The sequence below is a fragment of the Emiliania huxleyi genome, assembly GCF_000372725.1.
Source record: "Emiliania huxleyi CCMP1516 unplaced genomic scaffold EMIHUscaffold_7, whole genome shotgun sequence".
NCBI classification, from domain to species: Eukaryota; Haptophyta; order Isochrysidales; family Noelaerhabdaceae; genus Emiliania; species Emiliania huxleyi.
Window position 1 is genome coordinate 1,373,999 of NW_005196756.1, and position 26,404 is coordinate 1,400,402.

The following is a 26,404-nucleotide window of genomic DNA, read 5'->3' on the forward strand; positions in this document are numbered from 1 at the left end:
GACGCTCGCGCGGATCCCGCAGCGCGGCGACGCGTACGTGGGCGGCGTGAGCTCGTTTGGCTACAGCGGCACGATCGTGCACACCGTCGTCCAGGCCGCCCTCTCGACGCCGATGGACGTGCGCACCGTGCCCGGCCTCAAGTACTGCCGCAAGCGGTACGGCTGGCGCGAAGTGCCGCACCCGCTCATCCAGAGCCGCTCCGTCGGCGCGGACGGCGCGGCGGAGGACTCCTTCGTCTCGCCGGCGAGCGGGTCGCTCGTCGCCCTCATAGCGGACCACATCGTCGGCGGCCACATCGTCTTCCCCGGCGCCGGCTACCTCGAGATGGCGTGCGCCGCTCTCGCCAGCGTCGCGGGCAGCGCCAAGGCCGCGGCCGTGCGCCGCGCCTTCTTTCTGCAGCCGCTGATGCTCGACGCGACGGACGGGCTCAACGTGACAATCTCGCTCGACACGGGTGCCAACCGGTACGAGATCGGGAGCCAGGGCGAGGACGGCGAGAAGGTGACTCACTCGGCGGGCGACATTGTCGTCCTGGCTTCCCCGCCTAGTGGGCCCAGCGTGGACGGCGCGCGCGGGGGCAGCTACGGCGTCATCGACGCGGCATTTGTGTACGCGGGCTTCCGCGCGGCGGGCCTCGAGTACGGCCCCGACTTCCGGCCCCTCGTCCGCCTCTTCGCCAACTGGGAGAGCGGCGTCGCATTTGCCACGCTCAAGAAGCGGCCCGCGCCGGCGCGGCACGGCACGCGCGTCCACCCGGCCGACCTCGACGGCGCGCTGCAGGCGACGGTGCTACTCGCGCCCGAGACCAAGGAGGGCGAGCTGCGGCTCCCCTTCTCGGTCGGCGAGGCGGCGCTCGCCGCCGCGACGGGCAAGATCTGCGTCGTCGTCGAGCGGCAGGGCGACAAGGCGGGCCTCGCCATGGTGTCGCCGCGCGGGGCGGACGCAGCCATGGCCAAGCTCGACGGCTTCGAGACCAAGGTGCTCAAGGCGAGCGCGGCCACGCCCACCGCGACGAGGCAGCAGCACACTTACGTTACGCAGTGGGAGGCGTTCGCGGTTGGAGCGGCGGCCGAGGGGCCGTCAGCGCCCGCCCTCGCCCTCAGCAGTAACCGCAAGGGCGCCGCCTTCCTCGGCCGCCCGCTCAACAGCGCCAGCGCGCCCGCGGCGGTCGGCAGCGTCGTCTTTTCGGTCGCGCTGGACGACGGCGCCGCTTGTGCGGGCTCGCTCGCCCTGGTGGAGGGCGCCTTCGACTTTGGCCGTCAGCAGCTCACGGGTCGGCCGGTGCCGATGTTTGTTGCAACGCTCGGCGCGCAGCCCGTGAGCACGGGCCAGGCGATGCACCCGCTGCACGGCGGGCTGCTCGGCCTCGCGCGCACAGTCCGCTCCGAGCAGCCGACGGCCGACCTCACCTACCTCGACGTCACCTCCGCCGGACGGCCCGCTGTCTGCGACGCGCTAGGCGCCGTCTCGCGCGCAGCCCTCGCCGGCAAGAAGCTCGAGCCGGAGGTTGCGGTGAGCACCGACGTGTCGTGTCGCGTGCCGCGCCTCGTCGAGGCGGCGCAGTCGCTCGGCGGCCCGATCCGGATGCACTTTGACGCGCGCGGCGCGGTGAGCAACCTGCGCATCGTGCCACAGATTGGCGCGGAGGACGAGGAGACCGTCGCGGGCGAGACGCGCCTCCACGTCAAGGCCGTCGGCCTGAACTTTCGGGACGTGCTCAACGTGCTCGGTGCCTACCCCGGCGACCCGGGCCCGCCGGGCTCCGACTGCGCGGCGATCATCGCCGCGCGCGGCGCTGGCGTCTTGCATCTGAAGGTCGGCGACGGGGCGCTTGGCCACGGCCTGGCTGCACTCGCCTCCCTGTCCAAGTCCGACGGCCGCCTGCTGGCGGCGATCGACAAGTCGCTCTCGTTCGAGCAGGCCTGCACGCTGCCGACGACGTGGTGCACGGTGCACATGTCGCTGCTCGCGGCCCGGCCGGCGGCTGGCCACGCCGTGCTTCTGCACGCTGGCGCGGGCGGCGTCGGCCTGACCTCGCAAGAGTACTGCCACTTCATCGGCAATCGCGTGATGGCGAACGTCGGCCGGCCGTACAAGCACTTCTACCTGCACAAGATGGGCCTCGCCGGCCGCACGCTCAGCTCGCGCGACGGCGGCGCCTTTGCGCTGGGCGCGTCGAAGCTGCTTCGCTCCGGCCGGCTGCGCTTCTCGCTCAACAGCCTGTCGGCGGACTTCATCGCGTGCACCTTCGCGCTGCTGCGGCAGGACGGCAAGCTCTGCGAGATCGGCAAGCGGGCGGTGTGGAGCTACGAGCGGCACGAGGCGGCGTGCTGCAACCACTTCACGATGATCGCGCTCGACTCGACGATCGACCAGACGCCGTGGTGGATGTGCGGCACGCTGCGGACGCTGTCTGCGCGCGCGGATGCGTTCGTGCTCCACGGCTTGCCCATGGAGCTCTTCGACCTCGAGAAGAACGTCCTGGCCGCCTTCCGCACGCTGCAGGGCGGCGCCAACACCGGCAAGGTGGTGGTGCGCATCCCGAAGACGGCCCCGACGCCGCCGCGCGGGACCCACCTGCTGTCTGGCGGCACGGGCGGCCTCGGCCTCGTCACGGGCAAGTGGCTCGGCGAGGGCGGCGCCTCCTCGGTGGTGCTCGCGGCCCGCGGCGGCAAGGTCGCCCCCGCGGACGGCGAGAAGCTCAGGAAGATCGCCGAGTGCAGCTTCAGCGTGGTCAAGTGCGACGCGGCCGAGCTGACGGACACGGCTTGCACGGTCGGCGCCATCCTGGCCAAGGGCAGCACGCTGGCGGGCGTGTGGCACGCGGCGGGCGTGCTGTCGGACGGGCTGCTGCGCGCGCAGTCGTCGGCCACGGTGAAGCGCGTCTTCGCGCCCAAGGTTGCCGGCGCGTGGGCGCTACAGCAGGCGGCCGCGACGTCACCGCTCGACACGTACGTGCTCTTCTCGTCCATCGCCACTCTGATTGGCGGCGGCGGCCAGTCCAACTACGCCGCCGCCAACGGCATGCTCGACTCGCTCGGCGCCTGCCGGCGGACGCGCGCCATGAACGCGACGTCGGTGGAGTGGGGCCCGTGGGCGGCCATCGGCATGGCGGCGGACGAGTCGATCAGCGCTCGCATCCAGGCCGGTGGCATCGGCCTCGTCAGCCTGGAGCAGGGCACGCTGGCCTTCCAGGCGACGCTGCAGCCTGCCGTGTCTGGCGTGATGAGCCTGGTGGTGCTCACCTGGAGCAAGTTCCTCAGCTTGCTCCCAGAGGTGCCGCCGCTGCTGGCCAACTACGCGAGCCGCAAGGGTGCGGTCGCGGCCGGCGGCGGCGGCGGCGAGGTCAAGGAGGTCACGCTCGAGATGATTCAGGACACGCTCAAGTCGACGACGGGCAGCGAGGTCGACCCCGACGCGCCGCTGATGGAGGCTGGCCTCGACTCGCTCGGCGCGGTCGAGCTCGGCAACCAGCTGCAGGCGCAGTCGGGCATGACGCTGCCGTCGACGCTCATCTTCGACTACCCGACGGCGCGCCAGCTGGCGGGCTACTTCAAGGAGGAGGCCGACAAGGCCAACGGCACCGACGACGCCGCCGTTGGCGACGGCCTGGCGCCCAAGGCGGCCGTGAACCTCGAGGCGCAGGTCAAGGCCTACGGCCTCAGCGCCAACCTTCCGCTCGGAATCACGAAGCCGTCGCAGCTGCGGCAGATTGCGGCCTGCAGCGGCGACGCCATCAGCGAGGTTCCGCCTGCGCGCTGGTCACTTGCAGATGCCGACACTCTTGGTGAGGTCATCGGCCAGCGCGTGCGCCACGGCGGCTTCCTGCGGGAAGCTGAGCTCTTCGACAACGCCCGCTTCAGCGTCTCGCCTGCCGAAGCCATCGCGATGGACCCGCAGCAGCGTCTGCTGATGGAGTACGGCTACGAGGCCTTCCACGGCGCTGGCCTGGACAAGGCGGCGCTGAACAACACTCTGACGGGCATTTTTGTCGGCATCGCCCAGCAGGACTGGAGCGATGTTGTCAAGAACTCAACGATGGGCCGCAGCGTGTACGCCGCGACTGGCGCGTCGCTCTCGATCGCTGCGGGACGCATCTCGTTCGTACTCGGCTTGCAGGGCCCTTGCTGCTCGTACGACACTGCGTGCTCTGCGGCGCTCGCGGCCAACCACGCCGCGTTCCGCGCGCTGCAGCTCAACGAGTGCAGCAGCGCGCTCATGATCGGCGTTGGGACAGTCCTCATGCCTGGCGTCGGCATCACTTTCGCAACCGCCGGCATGACGTCGGCCAAGGGCCACTGCCACACCTTCGACAAGCGCGCCGATGGCTACGCGCGCGGAGAAGCATGCGGCGGCACAGCGCTCCGCGTGGACGAGGTTGATGGCAACGTGCACTTCTCGCTCCTGGGCAGCAGCGTGCGCCAGGACGGCAAGTCCGCCTCGCTGACCGCCCCGAGCGGCGTCGCGCAGCAAGGCTTGCTGCGCGCGGCCCTGGCGGACGCGTCGGTCGCTCCGACTGAGGTGGCTGCCATCGAGGCGCACGGCACCGGCACTGGGCTCGGCGACCCGATCGAGGCTGGCTCGCTCGCGGGCGCCGTGCTCAAGCCGCGCGGCAACACGACCGACCCGCTCCTCGTCAGCAGCATCAAGGCCATCTCGGGCCACGCGGAGCCAGCCGCCGGTTCGTCTGGCCTTCTCCGGCTCGTGACTGGACTTGCATCAGCCGAATCTCCGCCAAACGCCCAGCTCCGCGTGATCAACGAGCACGTCGAGTCCGCGCTCAAGGGTATGTCAGCAGCGTTGCCTACACAGCTTGGCGGCCTGCTGCGCGCACCTGACCGTTCGGGCTACGTCGGCGGCGTCAGCTCCTTTGGCTACAGCGGCACCATTGTGCACACCGTGCTGGAGTCGACGCCGGCGCTCACCACGGCGAAGGGCGCGACTGCGGAGCTTGGCTACGTCAGGAAGCGGTACACGTGGCGTGAGACGCCGCACCCTCTCATCCAGCGCCGCGCGACCGACGCCGACGGCGACGAGAAGGACTCGTTCCGCTCGCCGGCCAAGGGCGCGCTGCTTGCGGTGGTCGCGGACCACATCGTGCAGGGCCGCGTCATCTTCCCCGGCGCGGGCTACATGGAGATGGCGCGCGCGGCCGCCGTCTCGCTCTCGGGCGGCGCCAGGAGCGCCAAGCTCTCGCGCGTCTTCTTCCTGCAGCCGCTCATGCTCGACGGCGACCTGAGCACGATGACGGTCAGCGTGGACATCACGGCGGCCGACGAGCGGTTCGACGTCAACACCGAGGACCTCGAGGCGGGCACCAAGACGTCGCACTGCGCGGGTGGCGCGTCCACCTTCTCGGAGGCGATGCCCGCCTTCTCGCACGCCGGCCTGCGCGCGTCGTGCGCGCAGCCGGTCGACACCGCCGTCATCTACGCGGGCTTCCGCTCGGTCGGCCTCGAGTACGGCCCCGAGTACCGCACGCTCACCTCGGCGCGCGTCTCGCGCGACGCGGGCGTGGCCGTCGGCCAGCTGCGCCGCCGCCAGCGCAAGGAGGGCACGAGCGTGCACCCGGCCGACCTCGACGGCTCGCTGCACCTGACCGCCCTCCTAGCCGAGACGACCGCGGCGGGCGAGACCCGGCTCCCCTTCTCGGTCGGCGAGGCGGCGCTCACGGACGTGAGCGGCTCTCCTTGGCCGGTGGCGGAGCGGCAGGGCGCCAACATGACGGGCGTGTGGATCGGGGCCAAGGACGCCAAGGCGGCCAAGGACTCGCCCGGCGCGCGCCTGACCAACTTCGAGACGCGCGTGCTCAAGGCGGCGCCGGCGGCGGCTCCGGCGCGCAAGTCGACGCACCTGTACGTCACGTCGTGGCAGGCTGCGACGGTTCCGGCCGCCGAGGACGCCGGGGCGGCGCTCGTGATGTGCGCCTCGCCTCCGCTCGGCGTCGCGTCGGGCTCCGGCGCCGCGGCGGCGGCTCCGTCGGCGTCGATCGGCGCGGTGGTGTACGCCGTCGGCCTGGGCGCCGGCGCCAAGGCCTCCGACTCGCTCGCCGGGCTGGTGGCTGCGTTTGACGCCGCGCGCACGCACACGATCACGCGCTCGACGCCGCCGATGTGGGTGGTCTCGGCCGGCGCCCTCGCGGCCCGCTCGAGCGGCGCCGGCGTCTCGAGCCACGCGGGCCTGATGGGCCTGACCCGCCAGGCGCGCTCCGAGGCGCCGCAGTCGCAGCTGCCGATCATCGACCTGGACGTGCTCCGTCCGGGCATGACTGAGCTGGCGGCGGTGTCGAAGCTGGCCAGCAGGCTCGGCCTCGGCTACAACGGCACGCCCGAGCCAGAGATGGCCTTTGATGGCTCGAGCCAGCGCGTGCCGCGCCTGACCGAGGCGGCCGGCTCGCTGGGCGGGCCGATCAGGCTCTACTTCGACGCCCGCGGCGCCGTCAGCAACTTGCGGGTGGTCTCGCAAGAGGAGGACGACTCCGAGCCGGTCCACGGCGAGGTCAAGCTGCACGTCGGCGCGGTCGGCCTCAACTTCCGCGACGTGCTCAACGTGCTCGGCGTGTACCCCGGCGACCCAGGCCCTCCCGGCGGTGACTGCGCGGTGCACATCACCGCGGCTGGCACCGGAGTCTCGCACGTCAGGGTCGGCGACGCGGCGCTTGGCCACGGCCTGGCTGCGCTCGCCTCCCTGTCCAAGTCCGACGCGCGCCTGATGGCGGCCATCACCGACTCGCTCTCGTTCGAGCAGGCCTGCACGCTGCCGACGACGTGGTGCACGGTGCACATGTCGCTGCTCGCGGCCCGGCCGGCGGCTGGCCACGACGTGCTTCTGCACGCTGGCGCGGGCGGCGTCGGCCTGACCTCGCAAGAGTACTGCCACTTCATCGGCAACCGCGCGATGGCGAACGTCGGCCGGCCGTACAAGCACTTCTACCTGCACAAGATGGGCCTCGCCGGCCGCACGCTCAGCTCGCGCGACGGCGGCGCCTTTGCGCTGGGCGCGTCGAAGCTGCTTCGCTCCGGCCGGCTGCGCTTCTCGCTCAACAGCCTGTCGGCGGACTTCATCGCGTGCACCTTCGCGCTGCTGCGGCAGGACGGCAAGCTCTGCGAGATCGGCAAGCGGGCGGTATGGAGCTACGAGCGGCACGAGGCGGCGTGCTGCAACCACTTCACGATGATCGCGCTCGACTCGACGATCGACCAGACGCCGTGGTGGATGTGCGGCACGCTGCGGACGCTGTCTGCGCGCGCGGATGCGTTCGTGCTCCACGGCTTGCCCATGGAGCTCTTCGACCTCGAGAAGAACGTCCTGGCCGCCTTCCGCACGCTGCAGGGCGGCGCCAACACCGGCAAGGTGGTGGTGCGCATCCCGAAGACGGCCCCGACGCCGCCGCGCGGGACCCACCTGCTGTCTGGCGGCACGGGCGGCCTCGGCCTCGTCACGGGCAAGTGGCTCGGCGAGGGCGGCGCCTCCTCGGTGGTGCTCGCGGCCCGCGGCGGCAAGGTCGCCCCCGCGGACGGCGAGAAGCTCAGGAAGATCGCCGAGTGCAGCTTCAGCGTGGTCAAGTGCGACGCGGCCGAGCTGACGGACACGGCTTGCACGGTCGGCGCCATCCTGGCCAAGGGCAGCACGCTGGCGGGCGTGTGGCACGCGGCGGGCGTGCTGTCGGACGGGCTGCTGCGCGCGCAGTCGTCGGCCACGGTGAAGCGCGTCTTCGCGCCCAAGGTTGCCGGCGCGTGGGCGCTACAGCAGGCGGCCGCGACGTCACCGCTCGACACGTACGTGCTCTTCTCGTCCATCGCCACTCTGATTGGCGGCGGCGGCCAGTCCAACTACGCCGCCGCCAACGGCATGCTCGACTCGCTCGGCGCCTGCCGGCGGACGCGCGCCATGAACGCGACGTCGGTGGAGTGGGGCCCGTGGGCGGCCATCGGCATGGCGGCGGACGAGTCGATCAGCGCTCGCATCCAGGCCGGTGGCATCGGCCTCGTCAGCCTGGAGCAGGGCACGCTGGCCTTCCAGGCGACGCTGCAGCCTGCCGTGTCTGGCGTGATGAGCCTGGTGGTGCTCACCTGGAGCAAGTTCCTCAGCTTGCTCCCAGAGGTGCCGCCGCTGCTGGCCAACTACGCGAGCCGCAAGGGTGCGGTCGCGGCCGGCGGCGGCGGCGGCGAGGTCAAGGAGGTCACGCTCGAGATGATTCAGGACACGCTCAAGTCGACGACGGGCAGCGAGGTCGACCCCGACGCGCCGCTGATGGAGGCTGGCCTCGACTCGCTCGGCGCGGTCGAGCTCGGCAACCAGCTGCAGGCGCAGTCGGGCATGACGCTGCCGTCGACGCTCATCTTCGACTACCCGACGGCGCGCCAGCTGGCGGGCTACTTCAAGGAGGAGGCCGACAAGGCCAACGGCACCGACGACGCCGCCGTTGGCGACGGCCTGGCGCCCAAGGCGGCCGTGAACCTCGAGGCGCAGGTCAAGGCCTACGGCCTCAGCGCCAACCTTCCGCTCGGAATCACGAAGCCGTCGCAGCTGCGGCAGATTGCGGCCTGCAGCGGCGACGCCATCAGCGAGGTTCCGCCTGCGCGCTGGTCACTTGCAGATGCCGACACTCTTGGTGAGGTCATCGGCCAGCGCGTGCGCCACGGCGGCTTCCTGCGGGAAGCTGAGCTCTTCGACAACGCCCGCTTCAGCGTCTCGCCTGCCGAAGCCATCGCGATGGACCCGCAGCAGCGTCTGCTGATGGAGTACGGCTACGAGGCCTTCCACGGCGCTGGCCTCGACAAGGCGGCGCTCTCTGGCAGCCTTACCGGTGTGTTTCTTGGCATCGCTGCCAACGACTGGGCCGACGTGGTTAAGGCCTCGAAGATGGCGCGTAGCGTGTACGCCGCGACTGGCGCGTCGCTCTCGATCGCTGCGGGACGCATCTCGTTCGTGCTCGGCCTGCAGGGCCCTTGCTGCTCGTACGACACTGCGTGCTCCGCCACGCTCGCCGCCAACCACGCTGCGCTTCGTGCTCTTCAATACGGCGAATGCCCTACTGCCTTGATGTCCGGCGTCAGCATGATGCTCCTTCCTCAAGTCGGGATCACCTTTGCCACCGCTGGGATGACCTCCGCCACGGGGAGTTGCAAGACGTTCGACAAGCGTGCCGATGGGTACGCTCGTGGCGAAGCATGCTGCGCGGCCGTGATTTGCGTCGACAAGGGCGTCGAGAAGCTGGTGGTTATTGGCAGCTGCGTCCGCCAAGACGGCAAGAGCGCGAGCCTAACTGCGCCCAACGGGATGGCTCAGCAGTCTCTCTACAAGGCGGCGCTTGTCGACGCTGAGGTCTTGCCCGCTGAGCTCTCGTGCGTTGAAGCCCACGGCACAGGCACGGCACTCGGCGACCCAATCGAGGCTGGGTCACTTGCCTCCGCAGTGCTCTCCGCCCGTGCCGGCAGCTCGCCCTTGTTGCTGGGCAGTGTCAAGGCGAACACGGGCCACGCCGAGCCAGCAGCCGGTGCGACAGGGTTGCTGCGGCTGGCAACTGGCCTCAACGCGTCACAGGCGCCACCCAACGCGCAGCTTCGACAGCTAAACCCACACGTGAGCTCGGCACTCGAAGGCGTGCGGCTCCGTTGCGCAAAGCCAACGCAGCTTGCCTCACTGCCCTCGGTTGACCCCGCGACGATGCGGCGGGGCGGCGTGAGCTCATTCGGGTACAGTGGCACCATCGTGCATGCAGTTCTCGAGGGCGCCGTAGACACAGCCATGCACCGTCGTCCTCCGCACGGCGGCCCGGCGTATTCGCGCAAGCCGTTCACGTGGCAAATGCCGGCCCCGACGACTGGTGGCGAGAGCGCGTCCGTGCTGCGAGGAGCGGCGATGACGAGGCAACGGACGCTCGAGCCTGAAGACGCCGACATTCATGAGGGCGAGCTCTTGCTCGAGACCGTCCGTGAGACCGTCCGTGACGCTGAAGAGCCTGCAGTTTCCCCGCTTCGTGTCGACACCTACGCTGCGGAGTGGTCGAGCTTCGAAACGAGCGACGTCTCAAAGGTTGGCACTCAGTCGGTCAACCTACTCGCCCTGCCGGACTTGCTTCTGATCGGGCATGCGAAGCGACTGTCTGCGGCGCTCTCCGCCTTCCAGCTCCAGACGCATGCGGACGGAGAGTCGAGGCTTGTTCAGGGTGGCCCGTGGCATGCAATCATTCTGGCGGCTTCGGGCCGCGCTGACGCCGAGCTTCCCGCATTGGCCAGGGCGTTGTGCGCTCTACGCCACACGCATGCTGTCACCGCCTCCGTGCCGCTCTGGGTCTGCACCTTCGGTGTATCACCACCGAGCAAGGCGGGCGCGGCCTGCTGCACGCACTCGGGCCTCATTGGCTTGGCCCGCGCAGTGCAGCAAGAGCTGCCGCAGCTGCCCCTGTGGTGCTTGGACCTGGATCGCACGGCGGCAAGCATGGAGGATAGCAAGTCGATGCTCGTCAATTGCCTCAAGGTGAACAAGCTGGCGCTCAACACGGGACACGTGTTTGGCCTCGCGACGAGGCCATCGATCGAGCCCGAGGCGGCGATGCGCGGTGAGGCGCTCCTGGTCCCGCGGCTGGTTGCCGCCCGCCACGCCAACGGCTTTGCGATCGACGCGGAGGCGCTCGTCCAGCGGCTCGGGGATCACGTGGCCGAGGCAAACACCGCGCTCGATTTCGACTCGCTCCTGCGCAAGGGCATGGCGGTGGAACGCCTTTGCCAGCAGTACATTGCCGATGCGGTCGACGGGCTTGATGGTGCCGACGTGGTCAAGTGGCACCACAAGACGCTCTTCCAGTGGTGCAAGGCGCAGCCACCGCCCACCAGCCGCCTCTCCATCGAAGAGCTTTGCGGTGAGGACCGCTCGGATTGGCCCGAGGCGGTTCTTGCCGAGCGCTGCGGCCCCGCGCTGCGCGATGTCCTCACGGGAAACAACGGCGTCACCTACCAGAACTTGCTCTTCCCGGGCGGCTCCCTAGATCTTGTCTTGCCCGTGTACGAGACTTCCATTGCCGGCACCTACTACAACCGCTGCGTGGAGGCCGCGGTGGAGGCCATCAAGGGGCAGCTTGCCCCTGGCCAGCTGCTGAGCATAGTCGAGATCGGGGCCGGGACCGGCGGCACGGCGTCGACGATCTTGCCTGCTGTGGACGGCGCCTGCGCCAAGTATGCGTTCACGGACGTCTCGGAGATCTTTCTCGTGCAGGCCAAGGCGCGATTCAAAGAGTACGCGCACTTCATGTGGTACGCACTCCTCAACATCGACGCCGATCCTCGGCTGCAAGGGTTCGCCTCGCACTCGTACGACGTGGCCATCTCGACCAACGTGCTGCACGCGACGCCCTTCATCAAAAACACGCTGCGCCACAGCCGCCAGCTGCTGCAGCCGGGAGGGGCGCTGGTCGTCAACGAGGTCCTGGTGACCAACGCTTTCGCACAAATCACCTTTGGCCTGACCGACGGCTGGTGGCTCTTTGAGATCGACCCGGAGCGCATGAGGGGCAACTCGCCGTTGATGTCGTGGGAACATTGGCGCTCGCTCCTCTCGGACGCTGGCTTCCAGATGGCATGTCCGATGCGGGGCGAGGGCCCGCTCGTGCAGCAGGCGGTGATGGTGGGCATCTGCTCGCTCACAACACGCCGCCGCAGGGCAGAGCAGCTCGCGGTCCACATGGCGATGAGCGTCGACCGCGCTGGGGCCCTCTCGGATGGCGTGCATATGCTCACTGGTGGCGGCACGCCGCTCGGCCAGCTGAGCGCGCAATTCCTGGTCGAGCACGGCGCGCGAAACCTGGTCCTCGCCGCGGAGGGCGCATCCATCAGCCCTGCGTGGCTGGCACCGAGGGGGGGCGCTGACTCGCTGCGGCCCCCCGCGGCAACTCGCACGGCTGGCGCGGATGATGTGCTGGTGCACCACATTGCCATCAACACGGCCGATGACCGCGACGTGGCGGGCCTGCTCCGCGCTGTGCGCGCTGCCATGCCGCGCGTCGTGGGAGTGCTCCACATGAGCCCCGTCCCCTTCAGAGCCTCCAACATTGCGCTCGCTGCCCAATCGCCCGGCGCCCTGCTCGCCGCTTTCGCGCCCAAGGTGCACGGCGCGCGCGCTCTGCACGCGGCCACTGCCGACGCGCCACTGCCGTACTTCAACGCATACGGCTCATCGGCCAGCCTCGCCGGCCCGCAAAACCAGACCGCCGCCGCCGCCGCCAGCGCGTGGCTCGACGCGTTCGCCTCGGCCCGACGCGGCGCGGGCGTCGCGGGGCAGTGCACGCTGTGGGGCGGATACACGGGCACGGTGGGTGTGCTCTCGGGCTCCGCTGGCGAACCGCCCTCGCCGGGCGCAGGCGCCCACGGCCTGGAGGCCATCCCGTACGATGTGGCGTGGCAGTGCCTCGGCATCCTCATGCTTCCGTACGCGGCGCCCAGAATCACCGTGATGCCGCCGCAGTGGGCAGACTTGCTACAGGGCCGCGAGCTGGTGCCTGGCGTACTCCTCGCGTGGAAGCAGACTCGGATGATGATCCAGGCCGACGCAAAGCTGATCACTGGACGCGACAGCTCGAGCGGCACCGGCGCGGGCTCCAAGGCCGAGCTCTACGGCGCGGCCGCGGCGGTGAAGCTGCGCGAGGTCGCGGCGGACGTGATTGGCGACGTGGACCCCGACACGCCTTTGCTCGAGGCAGGACTCGACTCGCTCGGCGCCCTCGAGTTTGGCACGCGCGTCCAGAACGAGATCGGCCAGCTCCCCGAGACGCTCATCTACGACTACCCGACGCTGCGTGGCCTCGAGGGCTACGTCGCCTCGCGAACCCCGGACGGCGCCGCCGGCGAGGAGCAAGTGGAGGCGTGGCGCAAGCGGCAGCCTAAGGCCGGCGCGGAGGCGGGCGGGGGCGCGCCGGGCGCCGCGCCTCCGGCGGGCGGCGGCGACAAGGAGCTCAAGTACGACTGGGGCGGCGGCGCAGGCAAGTGCATCGGCGAGGCGCTGTGGCGGCTCCGGCCGGCGCCCGAGGGCTGGGACCCGCGTGTGACGCCACGGCTCGTGATCATGCACTCGGTGATGGGCGACGAGGGGGGGTACGAGCGCTTCTATCAGACCGCCAACCAGGACCGCGAGGTGCTCTGCCTGCGCCACGTGGGCTTGTGCGACACGCCCGTCGACTTTTCCGACCTACGGGACGCGCAGCAGCTGGCCGACCGCTACGCGCGCGAGCTGATCGAGCACATCGGCGACGAGCCCTTCGACATGATTGGCGCGTCGCTCGGCGGCTCGCTCGCGCACCGCTGTGTGTGCACCTGCCAGGAGATTGGTGGCAACCCTCGCCGGCTGACGATGATCGACCCGCCGGCGCCCGAGCCGCTGCCGGGGCTAATGCGGACGATGGCGGGCGAGTTTGGCATGACGTTCCGGCAGGCCGCCGAGGTGCTGCTCCTGATGCCCACCTACCTCAAGTCGGGCGACCTCGCCGGCCGAGAGGACGGCGACCCGGAGGGCGAGGCGGAGAAGGCGGCGATCCGCGAGCTGGTCCAAAAGTGCCGCACGCTGCCCGAGGAGGCGCTTCCGTACCTCGTGGTCAAGGAGGGCATGAGCGGGCTCGGCATGTTCAAGGCCGACAGCCCGATCGTCGAGGTTGCGATCGTCAAGGCGACGCAGCGCATCAAGGCCTTCCAGCACTGCGTCAAGATCCTGTGGGGCGGGTGGGGCGGCAACGACCCGCCGGCGCGGCACTACCGCGGCCCGGGCGGCGCCCCTTCCATCTTCCTCGTCAAGGCGTCGGAGCGTGGCGAGTTCTTCGGCTTCATGATGGTCCTCGGGCTGCAGAGCTCGGGCGAGAAGCTCATCGAGCGGCGCGCCCTCCCAGGCGTGGACCTCGACGCGCTCAAGGCGCGCTTCGACAAGTACAAGGAGGTCGACTCGGCCATCGCGATCTTCCGCGACGGCAACTACCGCGAGATGATGCAGGACGACGTGTCCTTGCTCGGCGACCGCGCGCTCAACTCGTTCAAGTCGGTCCAGACCAAGGATGTGGACGGGATGCACGGCCCCGCCGCCCTCACGATGACCATGGAGGGCAACCACCTCGACGTGACGACGCGGTGCATCTCGCGCCGTGACCTCGAGTTCAACTACCTCGCTGATCTGTTCATGGCGCCCGTCAGCGCCTTCTCGGCGGGCAGCGGCAAGCCTGGCGCCAAGCGCGACGCCGGCGACGACAGCGGCGACGTCGAGGATGGGGCGGCGCACGGCGCCGCGGTGGCACGGGCCAACCGCAGCATGGTGGCGAGGCTGCGCGAGCGCTTCGATCGGGCGGTGGAGCAGCAAAGGGAGGCCCTGCTTAGCGGGTTTAAGAACAGCCTCAAGGTCTGCCTGCCGCCGCCGCCGCCAGAGTAGCTAGGCGCAGCTCCAGGCAGCACGCAGCAGCACTCTCTTCGCAGTCACACGGCGCGGCTCTCGATCTAGACTCGTGTACGTGCCTGTGCCTTTTTTTAGGGACAGTATCATGTTGTCTCATGTGTGTCCCCGCCCTGCACACGATCTTGAAGATGAAGTGTGAGGGATGTCTCTTCATTCGCGCATTGCGCTGTGATCTGTTCTCGTGATCTTGTGTGTATCAATTTGTTCATGTGTACGACGAGACCACACCCCAATGTGGATTACAGCGGCCTCTCTCTCGTATGGAATATCTGCCGCGCCCCCCCCCAGGACCCCCACACCCCGCCCGCCCGGCGCGTATTTCCTGGCCGCGGTGTCGCACACTCCTCTCTCCCTCCGCCCGGCTCACGCGCCGCAGAGCAGCCGCGCGCCCTCGGCGTCGAAAGTGGTGGCGCGCTCGCGGAGCGCGCTGCTCTCGGCGATGCTCTCTTCCGACGGCTTGAAGTCGACCAGCCACCGCACGTCCTCGATGCGGACGCGCGAGACCGCCCGCACCGACGCGGGGAAGGCGCGCCCGTGGATGCGCGCATTCATCATCTGCTCCGGGTGGCCGCTGGTCGGCACCGTCAAGACGGGCACGCCGCGGCAGACGGCCTCCCAGATGGTCTCGTTGCCGGTCGAGCAGATGATCCCTGCAAGCGCCGAGGGAGGCGCCGCGGGAGAACGGTCGGTCGAGAGGGCGGTCGGCCTCCCCCGGGCCGCTTCTGTGTGTGCTCCTACGGCGTGTCGCACCGGTGCAGCGGTCAAAGTAGTGCTTGAAGAGGGCGCGCTGCTTTGCGTGCGACTCGAGCGCGAGGGGTCGCCCCGCCGGCGGCGTGAGCGGCGCGGTCGTGAAGCAGTGAATCTCGACGCCCGAGATTGAGAACTGGGCGAGCAGCCGCTCGAGCCGCACCTGCCGAGTCGGCCCACGGCGAAGGAGGGCAAGCTGACGGTGCGGGGAGATGCGGGGAGATGCAGGGAGATGCGGGGAGATGCGGGGAGATGCGGGGAGATAGGAAGACAGGCAGGGAGGACCGGAGTGGGCACCGGACTCTTTCGGGAGGGGAGGGGAGGGCAGGGGAGGGCAGGGCAGGGCAGGGGAGGGGAGGACAGGGGAGGGCAGGGGAGGGCAGGGGAGGGCAGGGAGGGGGAGGAGAGGGAAGGGGAGGGAGGGAAGGGGAGGGCGGAAAGAGGAGGGAGCGAAGGGAAGGAGGGAAGAGAAGAGAGGGAGGGAAGGGTGGGGGGGGGGGGGGCAAGGGGAGGGCAGGAGCACCGCGTCGGGTTGCGCGAGGAAGTAGCACAGGATCAGGCGCGACGAGAAGGAGGTGACTGCCGCAGGCACCTAGCGCGGAAGCGCACCGCTCGTCCCTCGCACGCGCTGCGCGCTGGGAGCCGCGCGCGTCGTCCCCCTCCCCTCTCTCCCCTCCCCTCTCTCCCCTCCCCTCTCTCCCCTCCCCTCTCTCCCCTCCCCTCTCTCCCCTCCCCTCTCCCCCCTCCCCTCCCCCCCCCCACCCACCCACCCCCCCCCACCCTTCGCCCTCTCACCCCCCGCCCCCCGCCCTCTCCCTCTCCCCCTCGCCTCCAGGATGGGCGGCAGCGAGTTTGGCTGCGGCCGCGCGGAGAGCGAGAGGCACGGGCCCGTCTGCGCGATCAGCGCCGCCATCGCGTCGATGGTCGACTTGCCCACAATCTCCCAGAAGCCGAGATCGCGCACGTCGAGCGAGGACAGCGCGAACTGCGGCGCCACGTTGGAGATGCGGACGCCGGGCGGCGGCGGGTGGGAGCGCAAAAAGAAGGCGAGCGTGGTGTGCCTGCGCGGCGAGGGCGGCGGCGACGGCGGCGGTGGGGAGGGCGGCTGCGATATGGCGGCGGGGGCGAGGGCGGGGGGCTGATGGTGGAGGCGGCGAGGGCGGCAGCTGGGAGGGCGGCGGGGGCGAGGGTGGCGGCGAGGGCGGTGGCGAGGGCGGTGGCGAGGGCGGTGGGGGCGAGGGCGGTGGCGCGGCCAGGCGACAGCGCGTGTGTGTGAGCCGAAGCGCGGGCGGCCGAGGCCCCCGTCCTCGCTCTGGGCGGATGTCGAGGCGGCGGGTGGGCGGGCGTGCCGCGCGCCAAAAGTTGAAGATGTACTCGGCCTTTGCGTCGACAAAGAAGGAGACGAGCTGCGGGTACATGCCGCGCAGCTTCCCCACCTGCGCAGTAAGGGCGGAGGCGTGGGCGGGAGGAGGGACAAAGAGGCGGAGAGCGCAGCCGCCACAGGTGGGCAGGAAGTGTCCAGGAAGTGTCTAGGAAGTGTCCACAGGTGGCAGGCGACTCCAGCTCCCGCGGGGAGAGAGGGACCGGCACCGGCACCGGCGCAGCATGGCCAGTGGGGCGACTCCGCGTGAGCACCAGTGCCGCATGGGCTGTGGGCGCGAGGAGGCGAGCACGGGAGATGCAGACAGGCGGGTCCCGCGTCCCGAGGGCGTGAGCCCGCGAGTGTTCTTGGTGGCAGTGGTGAGAGGGTGGCAGTGGCGGGATGAGAGGTGGTGGCAGTGGTGAGAGGGTGGCAGTGGTGAGAGGGTGGCAGTGGCGGGATGAGAGGTGGTGGCAGTGGTGAGAGGGTAGCAGCAAGGAGAGGGGTGCAGTGGTGAGAGCACCCCGGTGATGACCGAGTGCAGCGTGACGACCGTCGGCACCATCCCCTTCTTCGGGTCCACCTGTGCGCGCGATGGGGCGGCGTGGATGCGCGCTGCTCCGCGTCGCTGGCGGGTCGCCTGCGGGTCGTCTCTGAGCGCGCCAGCTTGATCGCGGGCAGCTGCAGCAGAGGCACCCCCAGCGGCTCGAGCGTCTCCTGCGCAGGCCGAGAGACAGCAGAGCCTCGCGCTCGCTCGCGCTCTCTCCCTCTCTCCCTCTCTCCCTCTCTTCGCTCTCGTCTTCGCTCTCGTTCTCACTCACTCACTCTCACTCTCGCTCTCGCTCTCGCTCTCGCTCTCGCTCTCGCTCGCTCGCTCTCTCTCTATCCATCTAACAGCCAACTGCGAATCTCTCCGCATCTCTGTCAGCACGCGGCAGCTCTGTCTCTCGGTGAACTCTCGAAAGATCGGTCTCTGCCGGGCTTGGACTTGGCCGGTGCTTGACTTGGACGGTGAGAGGTTAGCATCGCCGTTGCCGCTCGAGGCTGCTGTGTGCGTGCGTGCGTGCGTGCGTGCGTGCGTGCTGCGTGCGTGCGTGCGCGCGTCGGCGGACGGTCGCGCCTGGACCATCTTTTGAGTCGCGTCGGTGTCAAAGACGATGCCCGCCAGCGTCATCCCGCGGGCCTGCAGCATGCGCAGCACCGCGAGCGACTGAGTGAGGTGGCCGGTGCCGGAGCCGCAGAAGCCGATCACGAAGCGGCCCGTGCCCGGCGCGTACGCCAGGGGCTGCGGCTCCTTGACGCCCGTGACGCACGCGGCCTGTGTCTTCACGAGCGGCGCGAGCGCGATCTGCGGCTGGGAGTAGAGGCAGGGCTTCCAGCAGGTTATCACGCTCTTGCACCCGTCCGCGCACCCGGGCGCCTTCTCCTCGTTGAGCTTGGCCGAGGTTTGCATTTATGTCACGAGGAGGCGGGGTAGAGGAGGAAGGGAGCCGATGCTCGCACGGGGCGGCGGGGATTCGACTCCTCTTTTAGCCTGGGGGGCGGTTTGTGAGTGTGTGTGTGTTGCACGAGCAGCTGCGCACCCCACCGGCAGCGCCGGACGGGCGACCTCAACCGACTATGGAGGACCCGTCACCAGACGACGCAGGGCAGACGACGGTGAGGCGGAGCAGACGCGCAGGGCGAGACGAGGGAGGGAGCAGGACGTTGCGGAGATCAGCAGGAGGATGTACGAAGAGATTAGGAGCAGCAGGGACCCGAGGGACAATGTGGAAGACGGCTAGTGCTAGTCCCCCACCGGGAGGACGTCACGACCCCTGCTAGTCGCCGACCACACCCACAAAGAACCCTGCACAAAGATCGCACGGGCGGGGACCTGTTCCTTTTTACGCATCTCGCAGTAGGGAGGTGTCCTTGGAGCACTTGGAGTGCAGTTAGTAACCTGAGCCCTGGTGTCGAGGTGTCGAGGCCCGGTGTCGAGGGTGTCGAGCTGCTGTCGAGGGATAGAGGTGTCGAGGCCTGTCGAGGCCTGTCGAGGCCTGTCGAGGCCTGTCTAGCCTGGGACCATGCTTGTCCGTGTCGAGGTGTCGAGGAGTGGTGTTGAGGGTGTCGAGGGTATCGAGCGTGTCGAGCGGGTGTCAAGTGTTGTCAAGGTGTTTAGCGTCTAAGGTGTCGAGGTATCCAAGGTGGCAGGATGCAGTTGCAGCCCATAACAAAACTTGGGCAGCAGCTGCAAAGCTGTTTCATCCCTTAGTTGCAGCCTCTCAAAGTTGCACCCCTGTTGATGTAGCACAACCTGAGTGTGAGCACAACCAGTATACTCTGTGGACAATTGAGGACATCAAGCTCACTAGTGCCAGGAGTCATTGCCACTGCACAAGGTGCTGTGCAGGCGCAGCACCTAAGGCTACAGCACACCCCATGCAGCAGCGTCGCCGCTGCAGCGTCATCGCCGCTGCATGCAGCGTCGCCGGCGCACAAAGCGCAACTGACCACAGCCCTCTTGGCACAGGCTGGTGCCATGAGTCAGTGGACATTGCCACTGCACAAGGTGCTGTCCAGCAGCTAAGGGCTACAGTACCCCATCGCAGCAGCGTCGCCGCCGCTGCCAGCGTCGCCATTGCAGCGTCGCCGGTGCACAAAGCGCATGTGGACCACAGGTCCGCACTCATGGCACAAGCTCACTGGTGTGAGGATTCATTGCCACTGTACAAGGTGCTGTGCAGCACCTGAGGGCTACCTGAGTTGCTGAGTACTGCCATGGTCGCTACATTGGTCATTGCAGGGGTGTGCAACTGAGCTGCAACTTGAGCTAGAACTTAAGAGGCTGCAACTGAGGGATGAAAGTACTGCCAGCCAAGTTTGATTGCTGCTGCAACCCTGATTTTCTAACTCTGTGACTCCAATGGGTCTACGTCTCTGCTGTGTTAGGATCATCAGAGGTGTGGAGGTGGTGTCGAGCGGTGTCGAGCGGTGTCGAGCGGTGTCGAGCGGTGTCGAGCGGTGTCGAGGGGTGTCGAGGGGTGTCGAGGTGTCGAGTTTGGCACCTTGACACGGACGAGCATGGTCCCAGCCTAGATGGTGTCGAGGGGTGTCGAGGGGTGTCGAGTTGGTCGAGTTGGCATGGGGTGTCGAGGTGCCGAGGCCAGGGCTCAGTAACCTCACATCCCCGGGGAGCTAAGAAGCGCACCCAGCGGGCCGGACGATCGGCATCGGGCTACGGGCTAGAGAGCCCTGACCCCTAGGGGGGGGGGGGTGTTCGCAGGGAAAGGCCCGGTGCGTTTTTATTTCTTTATTTTGTGCTGACCTCCTTTCACCTCCTGCTCTCCTAAGCTATATGCTATATGCCACGTGCTGTGTGTGTTTGGGTTTCTACTGCACTTTATTCATTCTGTGCCCTGCCTGTGCCCAGCCCTCTCCGCGCGGCGATGCGCCCTCCCCCCTCCCTTTTGCAAAATCCTGCAAAGCCAAAGGTGGGGACGTGTCTGTTCGACCCAGCCCTATAGCTTGGGATGTCCGTTTTATTTATTGATTTTGGATTTTTTCACGACTCTTTGTTTATTTATTTACTTCACAACGCCGCTCGCCCCCCCCCCCCCCTTCCCGTGCGGGATTTCAAAGTCTTTTTGCTCGCGATGTCCACCCCGCCGCGCCGCCGCTCGCGCCGCCGCGCCTCCGCCTCCGCCGCCGCTCCCTCGCCAGGCACGCCGCCGCCCGCCCACCTCCTCGACCTCCCCACCGACCTCCTCGTGCGCGCCCTCTCTCACTGCGACCCCGCCGACATCGCTCGCGTCGCGGCCGTCTCGCTTCTCTTCCACGCCTCGCTTGCGCTGGAGGGCATCCGCTTGTGGGCGCAAGAGCGCGGCTTCGAGCCGCCGGCGCAGCCAGAGGGCGAGAGCTGTGCCGTGCGGTGGCTGTGCTATTCGGCGCTGCTGCGCGAGTCCAACCCGCCGGCGAGGGTTGCGGGAGGCATGCTGCACAGCCTCTTCATCGACGGCGAGGGGCGGCTCTTGTCGTGCGGCAAGGCTGAGAGCTGGATGCCGGGACTGCTCGGGCACGGCGATAGCTGGACGCAGCTCAACACACCGACCCGCCTCCCTTCCCCGCTGGGCGGTGAGCGTGCCGTGAGTGTGTCCGCTGGAGGTCTGCACAGCCTCACCCTTGCCGCCGACGGAGCCGTCTGGAGCTGGGGCTGTGGAGGCGGGGGCCGGTTGGGCCACGGAGACCAGCAGAACCAGCTGCTGCCCAAGAAGATCGAGGCCTTTGCTGACCAGCGCGTCGTCGCTGTGTCGGCGGGATGGTCGCACAGCCTCGCCCTCGCCGCCGGCGGAGCCCTCTGGAGCTGGGGCTGTGGAGGCGGGGGCCGGTTGGGCCACGGAGACCAGCAGAACCAGCTGCTGCCCAAGAAGGTCGAGGCCTTTGCTGGGCAGCGCGTCATCACCGTGTCGGCGGGAGAGGACCACAACCTCGCCGTCACCGCCGACGGCGCCGTGTGGAGCTGGGGAGGTGGACGGTATGGCCGGCTTGGCCACGGCGATGAGCAGAACCAGCCGCTGCCCAAGAAGATCGAGGCCTTTGCCGGCCAGCGCGTCGTTGCTGTCGCGTCTGGATACTTCCAGGGCCTCGCCCTCACCGCCGACGGCGCCGTGTGGAGCTGGGGAGGTGGACGGTATGGCCGGCTTGGCCACGGCGACCAGCAGAACCAGCTGCTGCCCAAGAAGATCGAGGCCTTTGCTGGCCAGCGCGTCGTCGCTGTGTCGGCTGGAGGCAACCACATCCTCGCCATTACCGCCGACGGCGCTGTCTGGAGCTGGGGCAGTGTACTCTTTGGCAAGCTGGGCCACGGCGACGAGCAGCACCAGCTGCTGCCCAAGAAGATCGAGGCCTTCGCTGACCAGCGCGTCGTCGCTGTCTCGGCGGGAGACGAACACAGCCTCGCCATCACCGCCGACGGCGCCTTCTTTACCTGGGGCAAGGGCGAACACGGCTGCCTAGGACACGGAGAGGACCTGCCGAACCAGCTGCTGCCCAAGAAGATCGAGGCGTGGGCGCCGGGGCAGTGAGGTGTGGCGTGTGGGGGGGTTGTCTGCGATTTTCTTACGTTTTGGACACAACCCCACACAAGCACGCGCAAAGAGACGGCCGCCACGAAAAGCTGCATAAAGTATAATAAGGGGACCCGGTGCTTTTGCGCGTTGTTCAGGGACGGTCAGGGACGCGCGGTGCGCCTTATCCATCGCGTCCGAGTTCTCCAGCTGATCGTTGGTTGTATTTGTTGATTGGTCCTTTAAATCTCCTGGGTTGGCGTGCCCCGAGAGCTGCGTCTGGAGCTCCCGAGGCACATCGCCACACGACCCCGGCGTCGGCGCTCAAACAGGCCCCACACTGGGAACCACACACACACATGCGCCGACGCCGTGAGGACAGGACACTCCCTGTCCACACATACAATCAGAGAACACTCGCGTGCAAGGGAAGAGGAGGGTGGGTCACGCGAGATTGCGCACGACTCGGACGATGGGGTTGAGCAAGCAGCCCGAAGCTGCGAGCCGACGGCGACGCGTGCTTTCGTTGGATCGCACGTTTTGTTATGCTTGCTGTCCCCCTCTCCTCACGTTGAAGGATAACCTACATAGCCGCTGCGCGGCTATCTCCGATTATCCATCGCGTCCGAGTTCTCCAGCTGATCGTTGGTTGTATTTGTTGATTGGTCCTTTAAATCTCCTGGGTTGGCGTGCCCCGAGAGCTGCGTCTGGAGCTCCCGAGGCACATCGCCACACGACCCCGGCGTCGGCGCTCAAACAGGCCCATCGCGCCGGCTGCCGGAGTGGAGAGTCCCAGGTTGTCTCATAAAGGCCCATCGACAAATTGGGGTCGCCGCCCGGTAGGAGGTGGCGGCCGTAGCTGCCCCGGGCATGTAGTTGCTGCTCCAATCGCACATCGATCCCATCGCATGTGGCCCGCCGGACGTCTTTCCTCTCATGGTCGAGAGACTGGGGGAACCGGCCGGGACAAATCCCCGAAAATCAGAGGAGCAGCAGGGGATGCGGTGCACCTTGGTACCCATGTCCGGTGTGGGGAGCCCGGTCGACCCTGCCCCCACCCCAAAACATGTTGCCTTCGCCTCGCGGCTCAGCGGTAACTGGGTGCACCTTGTTAGGTTCACGCCGCCCCAGCTCAGGTATGTCACGTTCACGCCGCCCCAGCTCTCGTCCAGTGCCAATTCCTGCAAGGGAACAGCCAGGACGGGCCCGCCACCGGCGGGCGGGCGGGGGGGCGGGGCGAGGGCAGGGCGGGCTGGCAGTGCGAGCGCCTGTACAGGCTGTGCTGCTCAGCTCCGCCACGCTTGTCATCTCGAGCTCTGTGGTGCGTCAGAGGTCCATTGCCTCCTCGCGCCCACCGCCCATGTAGGCTCGCTCGAGATGGCTCACAAGCCTCACAGGTGGCCACGAGGCCTCGAAGGTGGCTGTCAAGCCTCGGCTTACCCAGACACGCCTCTCCCCCCCGGCGCGCCGCCGCTCGCGCCCACCGACTCTGTGCCGGCGCGCTTCAAGCTGCCCTAAGGAGGGTGATTGCCGATGGCGGCTATCCGCGCGTATCTAGTGTGCGTGTCGGTGTCTGCAGCCTCCAGACAGACGTCCAGAGCCTCGGCTTTAGCAGCGGCCGGCTGTGGGGCAGGGGGGGGGGGGGGTATGGTCCTGTCGGCTGGAGGCTTGGTCTGTCAGCAGGCGGGGGGGTATGGTCTCGAGTTAGTTATTTATTAGGAAGGTGAAGAACAGCCAGGCTCGGACTGGACACCAACGCGGTATGGCTGGACGCGAGACAGATGATGACGACAGGTAGGTAGTAAGGTGAAGAACAGCCAGGCTCGGACTGGACACCAACGCGGTATGGGTGGACGCTGGACAGATGATGACGACACGCACGAGCGACACACAGACACAAACAGGCTCACAAGACACACAGCCAGCTGGCTGCCACACACCCTGAGTTGGCGCACACATAACTCAAGGCCACATCCTCCCTGTCGCCCCCCCCAGCACTCCACGGTGCCAAGGAGTACAAACAAGGGCACAACAAACAACAGACGACAGGAAGTGATATGCGAGGCTAGAGCGGGCTTGCTCCACCTCTAGCAATCTCACCGGCCGGCAAGGCACGGACGAGACCGTGTGTGGGGTTAGTGAGGTGTCTACGGACGCCCTCCTCACGGGCTAGCTGCCTGCGGCTAGCCCTTCTCGCACTCACAGGCAATGACAGTCCAATGTATGAGTGTATGCAAGCAGAGGCGCGTGTGCTGATTCTAGATCGCACGCCGTGGCATATGACTTGGGAGGCGTGCGACCTCAGCGCACCCGTCGTAAGGTCGGCGGGCGCGCGTGTCAGCGAGAGAGTTGCGGGCGGAGCCATACCCGACTTTTAGAGGAAGAGCCCCGCGCCACGGTTGCCAGCCGTGCCTTCGCGGGGGCCGCCCCTCGAGCCGCGTCTCGTCGCCACTGTCCCTGAGTGCGTCCCGCCTTGGCGGCACACACTCGACGAGGACAGTCCGGCCGACGAGATCGTGTCGCGCGCCGGCGACGGTTGCGGCGTCGTGGTTTCGAGTACGAAGCGACGATGGCACGTCCACCGCCCTGCCTCCTGACCGGGCAAGGAGGGGCCTGCTCCCGTTCCGCGAGGAACAGGAGGTCCCCCCCCCTCCCCCGGCCTGGGCAGCGGCGGTGGAAGGCAGCCCCTTGAGTCGAGGGCGGCGCGACCATTGCCGCTCTCCAATGACCAGAGGCCCGGTAACTGCAGATGGTCTCGCCGCCCCGCTCCGCCCCGCCCGCCGCCGCGCCGCGCCGCCGCCCGATGATTATTAAGTAATAATTAATTAACAAATAATTAATTACCCCATCCGCCGCCGCGCCGCCCCGCCCTGCGCCGCCCGCTGCCTCGCCGCGCCGCCGCCTCGCGCCGCTCGCCGCCGCGCCGCGCCCCCGCCCGATGATTATATTTAATAATTATTACCCGATTAATAACGTGTGTGTGTTTGTGTGTGTGTGTCTGTGTGTTTGCCTGATGCCTGATGGCAGGGAAGTCCAAGGCAGCTGCGAGCGGCAGGTGGCGTCGGCGACGTACTCAGGACACGATGGCGAAGCCCACAGCGCAGCATGCGCGGCAGCAGCTCGCCGGCGGCCCGCGTACTCGACCCCTAAATAAACTCAAAGTCCACCACAGCCTCCAGCCACCGCCTCCACCCTCGAGCCGCCACCGCTGCCGCTCTCGACGCCGCCCACCGCGTCAGATTCCCGCGACGCGCGCGGTGAGCTGAGTCGCAGAGCCGCGCCGCACCAGCAGCAGCATCAGCACCAGCAGCACCAGCAGCAGCAGCAGCAGCATCAGCACCAGAGAGAGGAGAGCGCCTGCCGCTCTCACGCAGCCCGCAATCCGCCTGCCGTGCGCGATCGACGCTCGCAGACTTCCGCGTAGAGCACCGCGCAGTCTCCTCGAGGACCAACGCAGTCCAATCCAGCAGTGCAGGATGATGTACAGCAGTGCAGCATGAGGCGCCCGCAGAAGCGCTCGCAGAGCGGCGCGCAGCTCCGCGCACGCCACGCCGCGGATGGTCGTGCGAGCGCAGCGCGCGTCGGCGGCGAGCCGCGGCGCCAGCCGTCGCTCGAGAGAGCGGCGCCGCTGCGAGCGCGCAGCAGCCGCCGCGGCAGAGACGAGCCGCGGCGACGGCCGCACAACTGCCATTGGCGGTTATATCACCTCGATGACGACACGCACGCGGCACGCTCCGACCATACCATACCCGAAAAAAGTCCGAACCGAGCTCCGGCAGCTTGCCGCCCCCCGTCGTGGGCTCTCTCCAGCCACCAGGTCTGTGTGTGATGAATCTCACTCTCCCGCCTAAGCCAAAGGGGAAGGTGGCCTCCGTCGAAGAGCTGATCGAGTTCGCCGGGCTGCGCGACATCGCCGAGGAGGTTGGCATCGTGCAGCCCGGCGCCGGCGAGGCGGGCCCCTCCAGCGCCGCGCCACGGACTGTGGACGGAGCGATCGCGCCAGCCATAGCAGCGAGGTGCGGCGCCGCCCAGCCGCGGGAGAGCTCGCCCTACCTCCGGCCCCTCTCCTTGCCACCAGCGTGTTTCCCCTTCACCCGGAATCTCGCCCCCTTCTCACGCGCTCTCGCCCGTGCCGGCAGCTGCGCTGCGTGCGCCGTCTCCGACGCTCCTGCCCAGGTCCGCGTGCCCAGCTATGGCGGCGGAGGACCTGCGGTCCCGGAGGCGCTTGCTGGGATGGTCGGCGCTGACGGCAAGGTGAGGGCGATGCCGCCTGCGCCGCAGCCTTCTTCCGCCCCAGCACACCGCTTCACCGCCGCCCGACGCGTTCCCACTGCCGCCCACCGCGGCAGCGTTCCCGCGCCTGCTGAGCTACGCCCCTCCCCTGAGGAACAGAAGAAGCGCTCGCAGCGCTCGCACGGCGGCAAGGGCGGCGACAAGGGCCTTCGGCACTTCAGCATGAAGGTTTGCGAGAAGGTGGAGCAAAAGGGACGGACCACGTGCGAACCCCCCCCTCCCCCCCCTGCCTGCGCGCGTGCGACCCGGAAGCCTTCCTGGAGCTTGCCGCCGTACCGCACCGTGTGCGCGCGCAGCGCCTGCGAGGAGGGAGGAGAAGCCGACGCGGCATCGCCCCGCTCCCGCCCCTCCCATATCCCCAACCCCCCCGACCACCCCCCCCCTTCTTCTGCCCAGGTACAACGAGGTTGCGGACGAGCTCGTAGCGGAGTTTGTCAACGCCGGTGCCGTTTACCACCCGCCCCAGCCCCAGCCCCAGCCCTCTTTGCGCCACGCCCCTTGCCCCCCACCCTTTTCCAGCCACCCCACCCC

General features: G+C 68.4%; 3 protein-coding genes across 3 annotated transcripts in view; 2 read left to right on the top strand and 1 right to left on the bottom strand.

Annotated features, from left to right (window-relative positions):
- PKS7 (polyketide synthase) overlaps positions 1 to 16,317 on the top strand; it is a gene marked incomplete at both ends in the record, with an annotated part of 64,955 nt that extends 48,638 nt beyond the window's left edge. Inside the window, 3 exons of the mRNA XM_005762037.1 lie at positions 1 to 14,374; positions 14,805 to 15,112; positions 16,011 to 16,317. The exon at positions 1 to 14,374 is cut by the window's left edge and continues 47,904 nt beyond it. Coding sequence (XP_005762094.1) covers positions 1 to 14,374; positions 14,805 to 15,112; positions 16,011 to 16,317 — 14,989 coding nt within the window. The remainder of the gene's footprint in view (positions 14,375 to 14,804; positions 15,113 to 16,010) is intronic.
- On the bottom strand, positions 14,792 to 17,988 carry EMIHUDRAFT_198218 (hypothetical protein; the record flags this gene model as incomplete). The annotated part of the gene is made up of 6 exons (XM_005762014.1): positions 14,792 to 15,078; positions 15,179 to 15,338; positions 15,699 to 15,767; positions 17,059 to 17,118; positions 17,232 to 17,252; positions 17,662 to 17,988. 6 exons carry the CDS (start codon positions 17,986 to 17,988, stop codon positions 14,792 to 14,794), a joined length of 924 nt encoding a protein of 307 aa, XP_005762071.1.
- A 7,420-nt stretch (positions 17,989 to 25,408) lies between these two features.
- The window catches only part of EMIHUDRAFT_448439 (hypothetical protein), a gene marked incomplete at its 5' end in the record, with an annotated part of 2,402 nt that continues 1,406 nt past the window's right edge, over positions 25,409 to 26,404 (top strand). The window contains 4 exons of the mRNA XM_005762015.1: positions 25,409 to 25,561; positions 25,757 to 25,834; positions 25,967 to 26,076; positions 26,270 to 26,321. Coding sequence (XP_005762072.1) covers positions 25,409 to 25,561; positions 25,757 to 25,834; positions 25,967 to 26,076; positions 26,270 to 26,321 — 393 coding nt within the window. The remainder of the gene's footprint in view (positions 25,562 to 25,756; positions 25,835 to 25,966; positions 26,077 to 26,269; positions 26,322 to 26,404) is intronic.